The 21,588-nt window shown below is 32.5% G+C and overlaps 2 protein-coding genes across 2 annotated transcripts; both read right to left on the reverse strand.

Moving 5' to 3' along the window:
- Positions 1-828: 828 nt before the first annotated feature.
- LOC110642567 (low glucose sensor SNF3) lies at positions 829-16,401 on the reverse strand. Its single transcript, XM_021794659.2, has 36 exons — positions 15,992-16,401; positions 14,813-14,875; positions 14,630-14,719; positions 9,081-9,140; positions 8,932-8,997; positions 8,765-8,830; positions 8,599-8,674; positions 8,448-8,512; positions 8,129-8,221; positions 7,970-8,050; positions 7,809-7,893; positions 7,676-7,719; positions 7,540-7,602; positions 7,393-7,452; positions 7,235-7,288; positions 6,914-6,973; positions 6,716-6,830; positions 6,492-6,614; positions 5,075-5,316; positions 4,783-4,845; positions 4,441-4,530; positions 4,274-4,333; positions 3,833-3,898; positions 3,674-3,739; positions 3,523-3,598; positions 3,365-3,429; positions 3,002-3,094; positions 2,740-2,820; positions 2,546-2,630; positions 2,432-2,475; positions 2,285-2,347; positions 2,144-2,203; positions 2,010-2,063; positions 1,448-1,507; positions 1,236-1,350; positions 829-1,144 (listed from the first exon to the last, which is right to left on the reverse strand). Exons 1-36 carry the CDS (start codon positions 16,187-16,189, stop codon positions 1,017-1,019), a joined length of 2,973 nt encoding a protein of 990 aa, XP_021650351.2. The 5' UTR covers positions 16,190-16,401; the 3' UTR covers positions 829-1,016.
- LOC110642570 (sugar transporter ESL1) lies at positions 11,656-14,623 on the reverse strand. Its single transcript, XM_021794661.2, has 15 exons — positions 14,482-14,623; positions 14,314-14,379; positions 14,097-14,162; positions 13,929-14,004; positions 13,759-13,823; positions 13,498-13,590; positions 13,303-13,383; positions 13,141-13,225; positions 12,994-13,037; positions 12,818-12,880; positions 12,663-12,722; positions 12,508-12,561; positions 12,365-12,424; positions 12,173-12,287; positions 11,656-11,989 (listed from the first exon to the last, which is right to left on the reverse strand). The coding sequence occupies exons 1-15, from the start codon at positions 14,536-14,538 to the stop codon at positions 11,853-11,855; spliced, it is 1,122 nt and encodes a 373-aa protein (XP_021650353.2). The 5' UTR covers positions 14,539-14,623; the 3' UTR covers positions 11,656-11,852.
- Positions 16,402-21,588: the final 5,187 nt, after the last annotated feature.

Consider the following 21,588-nt stretch of genomic DNA (forward strand, 5'->3'; position numbering starts at 1 on the left):
CAGCCACCGTCCACATTCTTGAGCTTAGCTTCCACGCCATTAATTTTATATTCACATGAACTGTCGTACTCTATGGTGCTCACAACTCACAATCACAATTCTGCTGTACTTGGAGCTTTATTTATTTGGTTATGGAGCTGCCATGAACTTAAATTTGATTGCAATCTTAAATCTAAGTTTGTCTATTGGTGTAAAACTCTTACTTTTTTACTCCCAAATCTTATATCGAAGAATAAGGATGCTATAGCTTCTTCGACCGTTGATCGATCTCAAAAATTAAAACTTGAATGAAATTTGATTGAAATTGATTTTAAATTAGATTGAAATTACGTTCAGTGTAAAAAAAATTTTTTTTTCCTATTTGGAAAATTAAAAAATTCTAAATAAATTTTAAACCATTAGATTTAATTAAATCGAAATCAGGAGAATTCCACAATTTCAATTCTCCTAAATCCTGAATCGAAACTATCGATTTCAACTCGTACTAGCCCTTTGGCCACCCCTACCACTAGTTGGAGATTTCCTCCCTCTCCTGGCTATTTGGCTAATAAATTTATGCAACTGCCTGAATATATTTGTGAATCTCCCTCTTCTCTCTGTTAATTTGGCAGTCTGGTGGTGTAATTTTTGGAAAAATTTTGCACTTTATAGGTGCTTTAATCATTATGGGATTAGATTATTAAGCTGAACTAAAAATTAGCACTCCATATGATTTGAGGTGCAACTAAAAGTCATAATCAAATGCTATATCTTGTTCTAAAATATGGAAAATGATGTTATTTCATAGTTTTGAACCAATTAATAAACTATCAAACAATATGCAACATGTAAGTTAAAATGAGATGCTGAGATTATAAAATCCAGTATTTAGTAGCTTGTTTCTCATGGAAACCAGTATGTTTGTTCCTACTCAGTAACAAAATATTTCAGGTAAATTTTTCCATCAGAGATTTGCATGAGGCCTCACGGTAATTCATCAAAACACAAAATGAGTGCAAGACGAGGCTGCCAAATTTTCACTTTGCAGAAAATGGATTCATGGATGCTTGTATTTCTTCCAATGTTCGTCCCTTAGTCTCTGGCACTAGCTTTAAGACAAATAGAACGGATAGGCCACATATGCTTGAGAATATGAAGAATGTTCCTGAGGTTAAAGATTATAAAAGAAGACATAGATTACATCCAAAAACTCCAAAATTTCTTGCAAACGTAAATTCACACACTGAGCAATTTACCTGCTGAACTCCAATTCATTAGGAAGTTAAAAGCATAGGAGATAATCCAAGAACCTAACCAGTTAACTACTGTCACAAGACTTCCAGCTGAGCCCTTCATGTTTATAGGAAATACCTGAAATTGAACCCATTTTCAGACTGTAAGTCTTGATCTGTTGAAAGCATATGAAAGGCAAAGACTGCAGAATTCAAACCCCATTAGGTCAACCTACCTCAGACATTATAACCCAAGGAATTCCTCCCATGCCTAGTGAGAATGATCCTGTATATGTCTGAGTACAGAATTCAACAGATCAATATAGAAGTCATTTCCTCTTACAATACATTATAATCAGATGAAGTTTGAAATGAGGCATTGGTAAACAAGCTTGAGAAAGTATTTCAATGTTAGCCAATATCATCGTAAAGTTAACAACAAAAGTGCAAGAAAACAAACACCAGGTGGTGCTATTCTGACAGAAAAATGAAAAAGACTTGCCAGAAAACGCTACATAATCATGCAGTAGTTTTTTTCTGCCAGTTCTAATCCATAGTCGAAGATATATAACCGAACATTTCACCATAAAGATTCATTTAGTTCTATAAGAAGAACACAACAGGATACACTAAAAGCTTACAATCTAAGGTTTCAACACTGGATTTAGCAGGCACACCAGGGATTAATAGATTGTAGTTCAAAGTGTAAAACAAAGGACATTCTTCCATATGTGCTGCTTTTCATTTGTAAATATATCAAGAAATAGACAACTGAGTTCAAAGTTAATCTAGCATTACCAGTACACCAATAAGTGCCAAAAAGGGAGAGACCACCGTCCATTTATGAAGGTCCTGCAAATGGAAAGCTTGTAATACAATAAAATAAGGGGAAAAAAAACCATAAACCAAGAGACAATTCAATTGTTAAGAACCTGTGACAAAAATGACAATGCTACAAGAAAGCAACCTAAGCATGTTCCAGCTGCAGAGATCTGCAAAATTTTTAGACTTCAGCATGCGCTTTTTTTTCAAAACTACATCACAAATTTGGAACAATTCCTAGGAGTCCTTACCATCAGAAGTGGTCTTCGCCCAGATATATCCATCAAGACTACTCCCAGTGCAGTCATTGGAACCTGCAGAAAATCAGTTACCATATCTTTCTTATAAAATCATGAAGCAGAATGCAACAGTATTACAGTGGGAGTCAAGTCATTAACCTGAACAACAACCATTGCAATAGTCCCAACACTACCAGAGAAACCTGTCATATAATTATGGATTCATCACTTTTGCCATTCATTTCCTATTCATTAATCACAATGGAGGCATACCAGCTGATACAAATATAGAACTTGCATAAAATACAATGCCATTGACCCCTCCAAATTGTTGCAGTACCATCAGGCCCACTCCAACCTTAATAGGATTTCAATTATTCTTTAAGCAATCCAAATCGAACAAAATGAAACATAAAAAAATAAAAAAAAAAAAAAAGCTGCTGCTAGGAGTAACATAGAAAACTCACAATGAGTGAATGAGCATATTTCCACTGGAACAATTCAAATATCCTAGCTTCAGAGTGCTGTTGAAGGGTTTCTGTGTAATCCTATAAAAAAATAATAATAAAACCCCATCTCAATTCTTCCTATGTGAATATATCAGAACGAAAATGCAAGTGAGTCAACTATCAAATCTTCTCTCAACATAAAGTGTTTAAAAAACAAAGATAGATTGTATAGAAACCAAAAGATCCGAACTGTTTTTGTACAAATAAAGTAAAAACCTACTTTAATCTCAGCTGCTTCATCAGAGACATCAGTATTCTCCCCTCTAAGACGCTGCAGAACAGCTTCACACTCTTTCCATCGTCCAATCTTTGCCTGTGAAAGTCATTAAACATTTAACACCACATTCTTCCCTAGCCTTACTACAGTCCACAAAAGAAGTTATAGCATTTACCTCAGTTCCATAAATGCATAGCAATTTTGATTTTCATTTTTCATGTTTTGGGGAAAGAGTTGTAACACATTTGTAAAAGTTTATTGGGTTCAATGGAAAACAGCACTTAATTATTCTTTCATTACTTTTGTGGCAAAAACATAATCCATACACAGCATGATAGCGAGTTTTTACAAATTCTTAATGCTCACCAACCATCTAGGAGATTCAGGAATGAAGAATAGCCCAAGCACTTGAAAAAGACAAGGAATAGTTCCTGAAGTCAAACCACAAACAAGCCATGTATCATAGACTTACCTTCACACTTTACAGTGAATTGAAACACCACAAAGGGAGACAAAAATATTACCAATCAGGGCCAAAATTCTCCAGGACACAAAAGCTCCGACAAGATACATTGCTGAAGCACCACAACAAATCATCAACTGCAGAATCACTGGTAAGTAGGTGTCTGCAAACTGTACACCCTGCCAACCAACTAAATGGTGCCATAAAATTACCTGATGCACTGTTGTGAATCCACCACGAATGTTCTTGGGTGTAATCTCAGCTATGTAAATAGGTACCTATTCATTAATGGGATGACAATGAATTAATCCCCATTCTCCATACATGAATGACTAATCAAATGAATTGCAGTACTTGTTAAAAAAAGTTACCACATAAGCAAGAAGCCCAATCCCATATCCTACCAACAGTCTTCCAACATCAAGCCACCAAGAAGCCTTTCAACATGCACTGAATGTTAATGACATACACTAAATCCAGGAAAACAATGCTATTTAAAACTTCATTTTATCTTTTTTATGTTCTCTGATAGTTATTATGATTATTTAGAATTCCATCCATTAAAGAATGTGGATGCTACTCAGAAAAAGAATTGCTTTTGCACAATAAGGATAAATCTAATATCCTATTGCTTGAATTTTCAGAAGAGTTTAAAGGCATTTTATTCTTGGGACTTCAGTAATGAATGTCTCCAAGCCCATCCTGTAAATAAATGAAAAGCTTTGAAGAAATTATCATTCTGTTTGGAAATCATACAGAGAATGAGCAAATTATTGAAATTGTGAGATGGAAAGGAGAGAAGGAAAGAGAACCTTTGAGAAGGCTATTCCAAGCCATCCTACGATGCAGAATATTTCTGAAAAGCCCATTAGCTGGGGCAGCAGAACCCAAATACAGAAAAATCAAACAGTCAGAGGAGTTGTTTGATATACAACTTCATGTTATGGCTAGTGATATCACAGTAATAAAAAATGCTTACGAGTCTTCGACCTGTGTAATCTGCAATCTTCCCACTCATTAATGCGCCTACCGTTGCTCCAATTGTTAATATAGAACCAAATAGTGAGTACTGCATAATGAAATCAAATTGAAAAGGGGAAAGAAAATTATAAATTTGCATTTTGACCTGCTTAGACAGAACACAAAGTATTTCATAGCACTGTGCTATATATACATACACACACACACACACACCCATATATCTTTAAACCCATATATCTGGAAATTAATCTAGGCATGAATGCATAAGAAATTAAAACGCAATATATGAAAAATTAAAATGCCAACCTTTCTGTCTCTTCTTATTTCTATCAATGCTTACCTCTGCCACGGAGAGACCCAGGTCATTCATGATCCCAGACTGAGTGGGTGATGAATACCCTACCTATACATACATTACACCATTTGTTTAGCAATTCATCCTCAGCACAGTTATCCAATACCATCTGGGAACCTCATTAGGCCTAGTAAGATCACATTAGCTTAGCACCAAAAGAAGGGTCTTTGGGGAGGGGGGCCACTAATTAGAAAGTTAGTGTTGATCTTTAATTTGAGCTCAAAAATTCACCATAGAAGACTTGCTATAATATGAAGTTAATAACCAGTATACTTACAGCTGAGCCAAAAACATAAGAACCAGAGACAGCAACCATGGTGCTTATCACCACTACAGTTGTTGCTGAAGAACCTCCACTCTGCCCATCTCCACCAAGACTGGCATCGTCTCGTCCACGTATCTGAGATCTATCATTGAGAAGCAGAGGGCTTGAGGTAGCTCCTTCTTCTATGCTTTCCCTGCTCATTTCTTGATTTTCTTCAGTGACCAAGAAGAGAGAGTGAAGGGACTGCAGGAGAGCTTATACGGAGTTTAAGACAAAGCTAAGTTCTTGGGAAAGACAGAGACACACAAACAGACAGACAGACAGACAGACAGAGAGTTTTGGTTGGTTTAAATTTAATAGCAGTAATTGAGGCAAAGTCCTTATCAAATTCAATATTAAGCCATTAAACATCATTTTCCTTTAAATTAAAAAATAATAAAATTGGATCACTTGCTACTTGTATTTTTGGTAATACTATTTAGACCCCTTTTTTTCTTCAATTTCTGTTTTGGGACGGCATCAAATTACAATTTTAACAAAATTATCACTTCGGATTTCTTTTAAGAACATTCATTGCAGTATGGTAGGAGCACATCTCTTTAATTGATTCTAATTAAGATTTAATTCTAAATTTTATAATTTAAAAAAAAGTTCTTTTCAAGGTAAAAAGGTTTGTTACTAATAAACCCTAAATTTGATTGTCCCCTAACTCAAATTCTCTCACGTATGGCGAAAACTCATTCACGAGAGTCTAACAATGGCAGCCTTTATTATGACTGCAGGTAATGAAAAAATTCTGTTCATGCTTAAAGTATTGTTTATGTAATTTAGACGTGATCTTCCATTAAAATTCTTCTCACATAATTTAAGCTGGATAATCTGTGACTGCGTTGGAAAGCTTATCGACACTTATCGAAAGCTTCAATCAGTTCTGGAATATTGCCTTCAAGATTTCATCAGGTAATTATGATTCTTTTTAATTATTGTGTGGATAACAATCGTTTGGATTACTTTACCTTATCAGGTAATTGATGAATGCTTTAGAATCATGATGATAGGACTAGAAAAATTAATATATGATATCCAATGTCAAATAAATATTTATTTATGTATCTGTCATTAATTATATCTAAAAATAATGATAAATTGAACAAATAATTATGTAATAGAGATAAATATAAATTTTTGAAATAAAATTTTTAATCTCAATGTAATATAGAAAATAAGAATGAAAGAATTTTATTTTTCTTTTCTCTGCATTTCATCAAATAATATAATATTTTTTTAGAATGAAGAATTAAACCTAAGTCTGTCAGGGCGATCGATATACCTTTAGCTACTAGACCAAGTTAGTCTAGGCATTAAATAATATACTATTGATGATACAGCTGAACTCACAAATGTTTTATTACACTTGTGTGATTTAGTTATTGCAGGAAATGAGTAATTGATGCTTGTAATTCCTCCAACATTATGCCCTTGGTCTCTGGCACCACCTTGGCAATGAATAAAACAGCTGAAGCGCACATGCCAGAAAATATGAAAAATGTACCTAAGAGAATTAGTACAAAACATCAAACAACAGCATCTGTAAGTATCAAGAGCGAGCAAGCATCGCTGAAAAAAGAGATGGTAGGAATTTATTTCAAGTACCTGCAGAGCTCCACTCCATTATAAAGTTGAAAGCATATGAAACAATCCAGGAGCTTGCCCAGTTGATTATTGTGGCCAGACTTCCACCAGTACCCTTGACATTTATGGGAAATATCTGAAAGGAAAATATTTTAAATTTGTTTTTTTTCAAACTGTATCAATTTATATGCAGAGTTTAGGCCTCATAAAGTTATATACCTCAGACATTATAACCCATGGTAATCCAGCCATGCCTAATGAGAAAGCTACACTAAATCCCTGTTAACAAAGTGTAAGTAGTTGGCATGTTAAATAAATCCATATTTCAAGCTCAATTCAAAGGAAAACCTTTCAAACAATTAACAGAATCTAGATTTTAGTTATTTTCTTGGTTGGGGTGCTAGTGCTTCAAGTGCATCAAGATTTTAAATGCTACCCCAATTAAGCTTACAATTGAGCATATCAAGAACCTTAGATCCTCTACAATCTAACTGGTGTGTTAAACAAAGAGAAGGAAATGTTTCAGTTGCTTGTCATTACCAGTATGCCAATGTAAACTAGAATGGAAGTGATCCCCTTTGTCTTGTTGAAGTCCTGCTCAAAAGAGGCCTAAGATTTTCAGAGAATGACTATCTATAGGCATTGACAAATAAAACCCTCAAATCATGCTAAGTATCTATTTTGATTTGTTGTTAAACCTGCAAGCAGAACGCCAGTCCTATGAGGAAGCAGCTTAAGCACATGCCAGAGGCAGAAACCTGCAGCAAATAATTGAAGGACTCTCAGAAGCTACTGTTTTATTAGCTTCACAGCAAACTTGTAAACAAATTTTGTGGCATTCTAACCAAGAGAAGCGACCGCCTTCCAGCTCTATCTGTTAAGATTACAGAAACAGCAGTAGCTGGAATCTGCAAAAGAAGTCTAGTATGATAACAAAAGCGCAAAACAGAATCGTTCCTTCATAGTTGAAATAACAAGTACCTGGATAATGGCTATCGATATTAGCCCAACGCTACTTGAAAAACCTGTCATCAACAAGGCATTTATCTTAGCATTTCTCAGTTGTATATATGGTTATCTACATACAGGAATACTCTTAAGCTTTAAATTTTACCAGCTTCTTCAAAAATGGAGCTGGCATAATATGCTATTGCATTGGTCCCTCCAAGTTGTTGAAATAGCATTAGCCCAAAGGCAACCTAAAATAATCCATTGATTATCAGATCATTCATGAAGAGAAAACTTGAAATACTTTAATTTTATTTTAAGACTCACAATGAGAGCATGAGCATATCTCCGCTGGAACAAGTTGAAAAGTCTAGTTTCTGAATGCCTTTGAAAAGTTTCCGTATAGTCCTGTACAACAATGGAAGTGAATCCCATGTCCTTACTATGTGGCAAAGCAAGAAAGGCATCCTAAGTCGGGAAGTTTACTTTGATGTTAGCTGCTTCTTGTGAAATATTGACATTCTTTCCTCTGAGGCGCTGGAGAGTTGACTCTAACTCTTTTTCTCGACCAACCTTTGCCTGTAGACGGCTGTACTCTTTAGCCAACCAATATAATGTTCATCATATTGCTGCATCAATTCTCTAAGGGGCGTAAAGGGGTATGCAAGGTGTACATTCTTTCTATCGTTTATACCAATGTTTAGATTGTCTAGGATCAAGCGAAATGCTGAAAGCAGCGAAAAATTCTTAAACTTTTGTTTCATACCACAACAGAAGAATTTTAACTAAAAGTTTAAGGGCTCACCAACCATCGAGGAGACTCAGGAATGAAGAATACACCCAAAAAATGCAATGCACATGGAACAACACCTTTAAATCCAACCAAATAAAGGTTAGCAATCTTTTAATTCTCCAACGCAAAAATCAGTTACAAATAGAGGGCGAGGAGATTTTACTAATCAGAGCCAAAATGCGCCAGGAAACAACAGTTCCAACGAAATATACAAGTGAAAGGCCACAGCATACCATGAACTGTATAATTGACAAAACACAGATGCAAGAAGAATGAGTTGATAGGATATAATTAATGATACAATTAAAGTCATGGTGGTTGTATATTACCTGGTTAGCAGCAGTAAATCCACCACGAACGTTCTTAGGCGTTATTTCTGCAACATATACAGGCACCTGCTTGCAAGAAGAAAACAAATTAGAATGTCAACACAAAAAATGTACACATATACATAAATGTTTGCAGGGTTGAATTCGTAGGAAGATAGTATTATTACCACATAAGCAATAATCCCTATTCCAATTCCCATTAAAAGTCTTCCAAGATCCAGCAACCAAGCAACCTTTTAATAAGCATTTTAAAGTTAACTCCATAGCTTGTAATGAAGCCTAATTTTGAGAAAGAGAGGAAGAAAAGAGAACAAACCTGTGCAAATGCTACAGAAAACCACCCGATGATGCAGAAAATTTCTGATACCCACATAGTCTACATTACAAGGTAAACAAATTGAAAACTTGATCCAAGATTTTGTAGTTGAAGTTTTACTCTGCACTGAGAGAGAGTTTAAAGGGTAAAGAAGAACCTACAAATCTTCTACCGATGAGATCTGCCATCTTTCCATTTACTAAAGAACCTATCACTCCTCCAACTGTAATTAAAGAACCAAAAACCGAGTACTGCAGATTGAAAAAATGCTCATAAGGAGACTGGCCAAGAACAAGGAAATTAATTTGGTTAACATCAGATAGTTTTCATTTTATGATTGCTGTAATGGGAGACTAGTCCTTACTGCTGCCACAGAGAGGCCCAGGTCTTCCATGATTCCAGACTCAGCAGGTGATGAATATCCAGACTGCAAAAAGCAATCACAAAATCTATAAGTCCAGTAAAAAATAGTTCATGTAGTGATCAGATGGTTAATGGGAATTAGGCACAGGCTAATTATTTCATTGGAGCTATGGGGTTAGCTATTATCTGCGATTTAATTCTCTAATGGCCTATAGCTTTTGGGTTGTGATTTACTGGTTTTATAAAATAAGGAAATCCTGGAATGAACTAATCAATCCCAACAAGTTTACCCTCTAAGCACACTTTCAGTTTGTGATTATGTACAGTTCAGGTACAGCATGTTTATCTCAAAGCAAACTACTGCGCTGATAGCTTAGCGTTTTGGCCTGAATAGGCTTCGAAGTAAATGTTACTGTTCATTAAAAGTTCGGTAGTGTTGACAGTTGAGCTTGGTTTGGGCGCGCTCTCGCCGATGATGGTATGGAGAGGGATTTGCGGGGCTTTTGTACTTTAGCTTTTGATTTTGGGTTGTTAAACCTGAAAGGCCCAGAACCATTTCCATGGAATTATTTCCTCAATATTTTATGAAAAAAATAGTGGGCTTTCCCATAGGGCTTCGAGTTCTGACATGTCCCTTGGCCCAAGGCCAGACTACAGGCCCAATGAACTGAAACTGCACTAGAGAGAAGCCGCAGACTGCAGAGCAGAGAAATCAAGAAAATGCAGCAGCCACCCAAATGAGAGCGAAAACTTAAAAAAGAGGATAGAAATAGAGAGAACTTACAGCACACCCTGTGCCAAAGGAACCGCAAATAGCAACTATGGTACTCAGAAACACCACAACAGTGGCCGAAGATTCACTTGGTGGTGGTGGCAAGTCATTGATGGGATTAACTTGCAAAATAAGTGTAGACTTTGGTAGGAGTTCTTCTTCCATGTTTGCTCTCTCCCGTAGCTTATTTCTTGAAAGAGAGTTGAAAATGAAAACCAAGAAGAGTTGGAAAATTGTAACATGTTTCTTTTTTTTCCTTGTTTATTATGATATTGATGACAAGTTTAGCAGAATTTCAAAGAGTAATTCAGCGAAAGTTCAGTTGATAAAAAGTTCATTGACGGGAAAATTCACTTGCATACGTTTGATGTTAGTTAGGTGTGACTGGCCGGTAAGAGTTGGTTTCATGCATAGCACAGAAACCAAATTTTAAATTTTTTTTGAGATTTTCACCCATTTATTTAATTGAAGTTCAAATTCTATCATCAAACCATAACAAAGAATTATTATTATTATTTTTTGAATTTTCTAATTCAAGTTCTTGCTATTATCCATTCTGTGATATTCTCTTATCCGCCTCTACTAAAATGGCTTACTATCATACATTTTAAAATCCCAAATTGTGGCCTGCTCTATCATTCTAGAGTGTTAAAAACTGTTCGCAAGATTTAATTGTTAAACTTGAGGTTGCCTCCACCTAAAATGACTTAAATCAATTGGACTTGACTCTCTCTTATTATATATTCTTTTTTAATTTATATTCCAATACACTATATAATTGACTTTCGGTTGGAGCATAGGCAGCTGAGGCAGAAACATGGTTTCTACCAAAAATTACAGTTGGCCGGAAAATAATATAAGACCACTGCCCCATTCTAAAAACGTGTACGATACGTATGGCTATCCTCCCCCAAACACTCTCCAATTCAGGGTGCTGAATAAGAGGAAGAAGGATCCCTCCTCTCCACTCCAACCATACCTGACATTGTTATTGTTGTTTCCTCTTATCTTTTACCCCCAATTTCTTCATCTTCCTCGTGCCTACCTATGTATTTAGGTTACCATGTTCGCACTTATTTGACACAAACATTGGATTTTGAAGTGGATTGAGTCGAGGATTATATGACAATATGATGTTGTTGCTTGTTGGTCATATAGCTCTATTCAATGGTTGATGTTTTTGTGCATATGGGAGAACATGCACACAGATTCATTTTCAAAGTTTGGTAAGGTTTGTCAATTAAGTATAACCTAATTAGTGTCCTTATCTTATCACAAGATATATCTCAATTTCAAGTCTTACATTATATACATTGGTTGAATGATTGAATTACATGTGGTGAAACTTGTAAGGACTTGTGAGGAAAGTATCAAAATTAATGGAATAGAAAATTAATTGTCATGCTATAGAAAAAAGTTCAATGAAATATACAATAATGATACATAATAGGGGTTGAAATAATTTCCCCTTTCATATTTCATAAATTTCATCATATTAATGAACAATAGGTCTCTAATTCAAGACCCCCTCATACCACACCCTCTATACTCTTCTTATCATAAATATCACCATATTTATGAATAATGGGTCTCTAATTCGAGACATTCTACTACTTGCATCTTTTGATAGTTATCCCTTATTGTATGTCTTGCTGTGGAATATAAGCAATTTTTGCCTGTATTTCTTCCAATGTTCGTCCTTTGGTCTCTGGCACCAACTTCCAAACGAATAGAACAGTTACACCACACACACCCGCGAAGATGAAAAATGTTCCTGTAGGTCATAATTTTAATTGCGATGTTCAACAAAGCATAGCAAGATATTAATAATGACAATGAATTTCAATTTAATAGTAATGGAATCGTCTCTGGTACTGATATCTCAAATTTGAATTTCAGTCAGAATCAATTATATGAAAAAAATATATATATAGCAAGATACTGGGGAGAGAGAGACCTGCTGAGCTCCATTCAAGCATAAAGTTGAAGGTGTAGGACATAAGCCAAGAACAGGACCAATTGGTTAAGGTAACTAGGCTTCCAGCTGAGGCCTTGACACTTAGAGGAAATATCTGAAATGAAAATTCATCTCTCCATTTAAGCTATAAATCAGCCATTTCATCTATTAATTTATAAGAAAATTACTCACCTCTGACATGATAACCCATGGTATTCCTGATATGCCTACTCCAAAAGCTGCAAGATAACCCTGTTTGCAGCAGTGTCAATAAATCTAGTCATTTATTTTATAACTTGAATGTTAATTCTAATTTCTTGGCTAGATTTACTTACCAATAAGCCTGCAAATGCCATAAATGGAGTGACCTCCTCCAAATAGCCATGTTCCTGCTTGTCCATGAAGAGAGAAGGAAATGTTTATGATTCAGGAAATGGCAAACGCCACATGTAAAATATAATTAAAAGACATCTTATTAATTTGGTTAAACCTTCAAGTAGAATGATAATCCAACTAGGCACAAGAACAAGCATGTTCCACCAGAAGAAACCTACAAGTTCAGATTCACCATCACCTCTATAATTTAACTCTACATATCAAAACTGAAACAGTTAGAAAGAAGCAGAAGAAGAAGAAGACACTAACCATCAGGAGTGTTCGTCTTCCAAATACATCCATTAACAGTAGACTCACCACAGCTGCGACCATCTGCAAAACATTTTCTGATACATGTAATATTTGAACCAAGGCAAAGCAGATTCAATTCACTCATTCAATATTAGGCTAATGGTCCTTATAAGGGTAAGAGGTTAAGTACATACCAATATAATAGCTAACGATGTAGTTCCAATAATAGTAGAAAAACCTGTAACAAACCAAACAAAACTCACCATTTTTTCTAAAAATCACCCAGTTATGTGAATACCAGTAAAATTAGTAATGGGATATTTCAGTACTGGTTCTCTTACCAGCTTCAGTAAATATGGTGCTGGAATAATATACCAAGCCACTGTTCCCTCCAAGTTGTTGCAGTAACATTAGCCCTACTCCAACCTGAACCAAGTTTAAAAAATCAGAAAAAAGATCTTCATGAAATTGAAAGGAATCAAAAGAAATCACTCAAGGCTCACAATAATTGAATAATAATATCTCCTTTGGAACAAATCAAGAGCTCTGCCTTTTGAATCGTTTTCAAAGGCTTCTGTAATGACCTAAAAAACAATGAAGCCCATGTCACAAAAGGTTTCTATCTTTAATATCCTATACGTAGAAATACAAATCCGCCACTTTCTGTGGGAGATGAAATTAATAAGTTGAAAGTTTACTCTTATATCCATTGCTTCTACAGAAATATCTACATTCTTTCCCCTAAGACGTTGCAAAGCAGATTCAAATTCTTTTTCCCTGCCATGCTTCGCCTGTAGAAATTCCAACAGAATTAGTTCAAATCCATGTATTCTTGCTCATAAAATAATTCATCTGCCACAACAAGCTTTCACTCAGTAGTGCTGAAATCGTTTATAAAATCTTTATTACAATTTACAATCACAAATTGAAAAATCACCCTAGTTTTCCGTTGAACTCACCAGCCATCTAGGAGACTCTGGAATAAAGAATAAACCCGCAAGCTGCACCACGCATGGAATAGCACCTGAAAAGAAGATGAGGAAATTAATAATACGATTAACAGGGAGCAATAAATTATACTTAAGGAATCCATTAACAAAGTAAAAGATGAAAAGGAAAAACAAATTACCAAATAGAGCCAAGGTGCGCCAAGAAATAATATTTCCAACACAGTATGACAGTGCAAAGCCACAACTAGTCAACATCTGTGGACTCCAAAAAATTAAAAAAAAAATTGAAGTTCTTGATAATAATAAAATAAAGATTCTTTCTCTGAGATTGAATTGTTTAGTTTCACCTGACTGGCTGCTGTAAATCGACCTCTAAGATTCTTAGGTGTTATTTCTGCTACATATACCGGCACCTGTTATTGGACAAAGACACCAACTATAATTTCATCCACACACGTATAGGGTCAAATATCAATCTAAAATGAAACAACATTAATTACCCAGAAATTTTTATTTAAAATTCCCCTTATAATAATTTTTAGTTTAAAAAAAAATTAGCATTACCGCATAAGTAAGAAGCCCTATCCCAAATCCAATCAACAGTCTTCCAATATCCAGCCACCAAGCATCCTTTTGAACAAAAAAAAATAAATTTATTTCACTGATTTAATCCAAAATTTTAATAATTTTGATTTCACAATGGCAATTGCAATGGGAGTCAGGAAAATAAACCTTGGCAAAGGCTATTGCAAGCCACCCTGGAGTGCAAAATAATTCTGATAACAACATAGTCTGCTTCTCGTAAACACATAATCATTAATCAAGTGTTGAATTTTAAAAGTCTCAATCGAAATTAAATGAATTAAAATAAATTATTTACTCGTTTCCAACCGATGAAATCGGCTATCTTCCCACTTATAATAGCACCAATCATTCCTCCAATTGTCATTATGGATCCAAAAACTGAGTACTGCACAATTTAAAGAAGGAATGTTCATTGAATAGATAGAAAAAAATATTTATTTTCTTATTCTTATATATTCTTTGCTCTGTTAGAACTAACTGCAGCCACAGAGAGTCCCAAGTCTTGCATGATTCCAGATTCGGCCGGCGAAGAATAACCCACCTGGACAAGCATTTCCAATCGTAAGTCAAACAAGTAACATGTAACCTAAATTCATACCTAAAATACTCCGGCAACCAATAAATTAAACCACAAGCAATTCCTTACACAAGTCAAACAAGTAACATATTAATTAAAATTATTAGTTTCCATTGAAAAATAATTTATATGCAAACCCAATAAAATTAGTCAATTGAAAAATAAGAAAAGATTATTTATATGTAAAATTTATGGGAATATAATTAAAGTTTATGGTGATGCATCATAATCCTGGTATTATTCCAACTACCCCAGTTGATATTTTAATTATTTAGACAAAATTAATGGTTAATGGAGAAATTAATTAATTAAGAATTATAATAAAAGTCAAATTTAATGGTATTTGCATCCTCTATGATTCCTTAATTCATGAATCAAAAAATAGGTTAATTCTTTTATTTTTTTTTATTTTTTTATATGTCTTGTGATAGTCTAAACGTGCAATGGGCCCAAACTTAATAATAGTGGCTAACCATCTATTCTTGTAACTAAACATTATATCTCTATCATTCATAATTTTGTTTGACTGTACATCTAATTAATAAAATATTCATAAAAGGGTTTGATGTAGAATTCAACCTCAAAACAAAACTCCAATTGGCAGATCAATATAGATGCATATATATACACACAAATCAGAATAAAATCATAATTATTCTATATAGATAAATAAGATATTATTAATTATTTAGGCCCCTATAATATGGAGGAGGAGCTAAGATACCTCCAAAAATAGCAATGTTTGAGTACCATACATATTTGCCTGTCACTTATGTCTTGTTCTTAAACGCAAATCTTGAGAATCTGGATTTGCACCCCAGAAAATATTAAAATATGATTTACAATCTTTAATTTTTACATATAGAACAGTAAATATTAAAGGTTTTTTTTTCCTCAATCAAAAGATTTACTTTTGGAATTAATCTTAAGAAAAAGAAAAGAAAGAAAGAAATCAAAGTTATGCTTTGCTTTTCCTGTTCTTTGGGATGTAACTAAATAAAAATATGTGTGTTTTCAACTGCATAATCAGTGGGACAATGATGACTACTTGTGATTACGGAAATTATGCATAGTACTTACAGCACAGCCATAGCAGAAGGAGCCACAGACAGCGACGAAGGTGCTGAGAACAAGAACAGGAGTTATGGAGGAATCTGTGGCTTCTGTGTCTGTGTTGAAGGAGTTATCAATCTCATGATTTGAACTGGACGCCTTTGCATCAAGAAGCAAAGGCTTTGTCGTCGTGGGTAGCCCTTCTTCTATGCAACCTCCTCCCATGGCTTGTGTTTCTTGAAAGTTGGAAGTGAAAAGCAACCAAAGCAAGTAAGCAACAGAGAAAGAAAGTGGGGATTGTTGTGTTAATTGTTAATCATGGCACAAAGATATGCTATGCCCATTGCAATAATTATATAGCAAGCAGGGGAAGGCACTGTTCTCCCCTGCACATCTGTTGAATTGTATTCCTATGTTGGAAGTCCAAGCCTTATGCTGTGATATCTTGAATTTAACTGTGATCATCATTAAATAAAAAAAATATATATATATATATAATTATTCTAATGATTGCAAATATATATATTCATTAAAATTTATTTAATATATTCTATTTATATTTGTAATTGGTTAAATATAATTTTCACCCATTTAGCACAAATTTTTATACGAATTACCATTAAAATTATAATTTTTATATAAATAAAATATATTAAATAAATCTTAATATATGTACATTTATTTGCACTCATTAGAAAAATTGAAAAATAAAATGTATAATTTAATTCTTGAATTTTATTTTTTTAACACGGTATAATTATATTTATAACTCAAAACTTTACAGATTTAAAAATGATTGATGTATTTTTTAGTTAAAATTTCGTTAGTGATGTAAAATCAAAATTTCATTGGTGAATTCTAGAGTCGTAATTCTTTTTACAAAATCAAGATCTGATTGGCTATAATTTTTTGTCATTAGTAATTTTATAATAATTATAATAAAAAATTAATAATATTTCTCTTATCCCCCGTCGTGTAATCTGACTGGAAAAATAACAACCATTCCTAACTCTAACTACCTCCTGGTCCATAAAAACTCCGAAGAAATTAAACCTTCCACCACCGCCACCTCCTTGACGTGATCATCTGTGCGCGATAGAGACCCTCAACGAATGGTAAACTTATCAACCAAAAAGATTTCACAAATCAAATCAAGTTTACTAAATTTAAACAGAAGAATTATTAGATTGATAAGATGTGATGAAATATAATAAAATATTTATTAAATTTCAATTAAAATTATAATAAATTTTATTACGTATTACGAAGCTATCATTAGATCACTTTTGCTGAGTGCCTTATTATGATCGAATTTTATCGGATATAAGCTAATACAGTAACTATTTATAAGTTAATATAAATATTTTTTTTATTATTAAAAAAAAATTGTTTCATAATTGAAACACATAAAATAAATTTTAAAAGTAAATAAATTTATGAATATAGAATATATTTTTATTTTAAATTATATAAAAAATCAATTTAAACATATATATATATATATATATATATAAATATTTTAAGTCAATTTATCCAATATTACAAGCTATGGTGCGAGGGCCGAGCTAGAGAAGGAAGATGATGGTCTCACAATTTCGTGGAGTGAAGGAATTAAACTCTTAAAAAGTTATTAAAATGCTAATGAAAATGCCATGATTGATTTGGACGGCCCGATGTTGTCTTTCTCCTTATCATCTATATATTGCGTATTTTCCTTTGTATTTTAACACTAGAAATCAATGAATTAAAATTTATTAAATATTAAAAAAGAAAATTTGAAAACATAATTCATAGAATCATTCGAACCATTATTACGATAAAGAATTACGTAGCTTTATCACGGTATAGTTCTTTTATCTTAGCTCATAAAGGATAAGATGGTGAACTCAAAATGAAGACCTTATCTAAGTAGAGAACTGCACTCAATTAATTTAAATTTTAAGAATAGTCTCTTTAAAACTTGAAGACAAAAGCTAATGATGTAAGACATTTAAAGCTCAGTTTGATACTGTATTTCGGAGTCTGAAACTACTTTTTTGAATAAAAGTATCATTTTAGATGCTATTAAGAAAAACAGTTTAAAAAAAGTTATTTTTTTATTATAATATTTTTATGACTAAAACTAATCAAATTTAATTTTTAATTATTTTTTAATATTTTCTAATTAATATATTTAAAAAAGTGATTTTCTCAACAGTAATTTCAATAATAATATCAAACATACCCTAATTCTACTTCAAGTTGATGAAATCATCCTAAAAATAGGCCAATAAAAAATATGGTTATATAATATTTAGAAACCAAAAAATAATCCCATGGATTCCAAGACATATATTAAAGCCTGTTTGCATTGAATTTTAGCATCAAATTAAAAAAAAATGATTTACTGCTAATAAATAAGAATATTTTATGCAAGCTTATAAATATTATCCAGTTATTAAAAGCACTTTTGTGAGGGATGGAAAGGACTTTCTACTTGGAGAAAAGAGGGAGTGTAGAAGGTGACAAGAAATGAGTGATGTTGCTCTCTGTTATTTTTTATTGTTTTTGAATGGCAAGAAAATTTGTGGGGTGGGGATGTTGAATTTGTTACTTTAAAGTGGAGGACAAAATAATTACATATATTAAAATTTAATTTAATATATTAATTACTTAAAATACCATGAAAGTTTATGCTTCACACGTCAATAAGATGTGAAATTACACGCATTATTGATTGAAAAATTTATGTTTAATAATAGTAAAATTTAAAATTTAGAAATATGATAAGATGGAACAAAAAAGTGATGAATTTTTTATTAAAGATTAATGGTGAAAAAATGCGAAGATTAAGTGAGTGTTTGATTTGATTATTTTATTTTAATTTTTTATTAAAATATATATTTTTAATTAAAATATATATTTTTAATTTATGAATTAAATTAAAAATAAGTAATTAATTATTTAATAAAATTATTTTAAAATAATTTTTAAATAATTTAAGTGTTTAATTAAAAAGTATTTAAAAATAATTTAATTTATTAAAATCACCAAAAAGAATATATAATTAAGGATTATGATTGTTAAATAAGATAATATTAATATTTTTAAAAAATTATTATGATAATTTATTCTTTCACATGGTAAAAAGTAGTTTTAAAATAAGTAGATAAGTTATAAGATATATTTACTCATAATTTTTTTATTTATTTTAAATAATTTTTTTAATTTACGAATCAAATTAATATTTGTGATACTTATGAATAAATTTAATTGATTTATAAATTAATTCAAATATTCTCTAATTGCCGCAATCAACCTATGGGCTAGGCCGGACCAGCACTAGGACCTGGATCAGCCTAAAGCCCCCGAGACTCGTAGTAAGCTTAATTATTACTTAATCCTTCCTTAACCCAATCATAAGGCCCATTTTAAGCCCAATTTCAAGAATTCAACAGGACAGAATCCGGCCATAACATGAACCATACAACAGAGAGTTTTTGACTTGTTCGACCTCTAAGCACAATATATAATCATTTGGGGAGCTCAGCTCACCCTCCACATACTCATAATATTATAAAATCCAATGAGAGCTCAGCTCCTTCATCCAATCCAGTCATGCATGCATTTAATAGGTTTACAGACTAACGTGGCAATTATAAAACAAACCCAAATCAAATAAAGTACTTTTAATACATGTGGAGTTCTAAAATTTAGCTAAATTGTACAAAATAAATTAGATATTACTAATTAACCTGCGAAGAAGAGGAGCAGGTTAGTGTAGACCCTTATTTTGTGACGAGTATGTGCATTGAGGCCGTGGAAAATCCAATGATGAAAAATTGTATGACTGTAAGATATAATTGAAGGCATGGAACTGAATTATTAATTTCGTGGCATGATTTTGAAAAAAAAATAATATGTTTTTTTGGGAAATTAATTTAATTTAAATAAAATTTTATTTTATTTAAATTTAATATGGGTAGTTCTTAAATGGACCTAATTAAGTTTAATTGGATCCCATGGGCTTAAGAAACCTAGTTAGGAATTTTAAAATAGAACCTGTTTAATTTATTTTCTGAAAATTAAAATAAGAAAATATTTTTTTCTCTCTCCCTCTCCCATACAAACTCTCTCTCCCACTTAGCCTCACTCTCTTCCTCACTCCCTATTTGTGCTGCCCCTTTTCCCTCTCTTCCTATTGGTTGAAATACCTCACCCATATCACAATCTCACCCAAATTTCTCAATTTTAGTTGTTTAAGTTATCTGAACCTTATCACACTAGTACTTCAAACCCTTTGGCCCCACTCTCTTTCTCACTCCCTATTGGTACCATCCCATTTTCCTCTCTTTCTATTGGTTGTAACACCTTACCCATATCCCAGTCTCACCCATATTCTGCAACCCTTATCACACCTCTCTCCCAAAACTCTATAAATACCCTACTAGAAAAAAAACAAAAAAAAAAAAGAAAAAGAAAAAGAAAAGGAGAGGTGGAGGAGAAGACAAAAATAAAAATAAAAAAAGGAAAAAAAATTAAAGAGATGAATAGTCAAAATTCTTTTAGTTCTTCTTTCTTTCTAGCGATATTTCTTAAAGGTTAGTTCTTTTATTTTCTTTTCAAGATCTATACCATGTAATGTTTAATTCTATGTTCCTTATTTTTAATTTATTTTATATGTTCATATAAATCATGTAATCATATTTAATTTGAGTGGATACACAACTCTGCACATGTTCAGTTTTCTGTCTCTCGCATTTTTATTATTTTCCGTTATTTTCTGAATCTATAAAAAATTTGTAAAAATTATATTCATATTCTACACTAAATTCTATTAATTTTAGGCTCAAACATCACTAAAAAAATCTTTAATATTTTGTAAGCTATGGCTATTTGAAATTAGAGTTCCTGTAAAATTTAATTTGCAGGATACTCGACTTGTAAAGCCCATATCTCCCTTGTTTCTTAATATTTTTGTGTAAATCTGGTGTTTAAAATTAAGTTTAGAATCTTGTGAATCTTTTCCAATTAGTTTCGTATTCATATCTATTATGGTTGGTGAGTTATAAATTTTATAAAAAAAGTAGCGCGATTCTGTCATCAGGAAAATTTACGATTTGTGTTGATTTTTTTGCTAGGATTTTGTTTAATCTATGAATTTTATGATGTTGTATGATGTTTTGACTGTCTTCTGTAATTTTTTCATGATTTTTAGGCTTATCTAACTATTTTTCAAAAATTAAATTTCTTGTTACTGTCAATCTGCCAGAATTTGGAAATTGTATGTTTATGCATGTTCTTGTATTTTCTTGGGTTCCAATTGATATTTGATCTATTTTTCTGTGCTTTTTTAATTCAATAAGTGTCATGAAGTGTTGGGAATATGTTAGAAGATGTGGACCCTTAGGTAGTTATAACTAATAAGGAATCTTAACCCTTTAGGAGAATAGAGTTAGAATCCAATGTAAATTGTTATTAATATTTTCTTATTTTCTTTATTTCTTTTATTTTCTTTAGTTTTTTTTTTATTTTTTATTACAAACAAAAATTGATAAGTAGCCCCAAGGTAAGTACTAAAGAGGGCATTTGCATGGAGTTTATATAGAGCAAAATGGGAGTAAGTCAGGGATATCATTGCCATA

The sequence above is a fragment of the Hevea brasiliensis genome, unplaced genomic scaffold (assembly GCF_030052815.1).
Source record: "Hevea brasiliensis isolate MT/VB/25A 57/8 unplaced genomic scaffold, ASM3005281v1 Scaf7, whole genome shotgun sequence".
Lineage (NCBI taxonomy): Eukaryota > Viridiplantae > Streptophyta > Magnoliopsida > Malpighiales > Euphorbiaceae > Hevea > Hevea brasiliensis.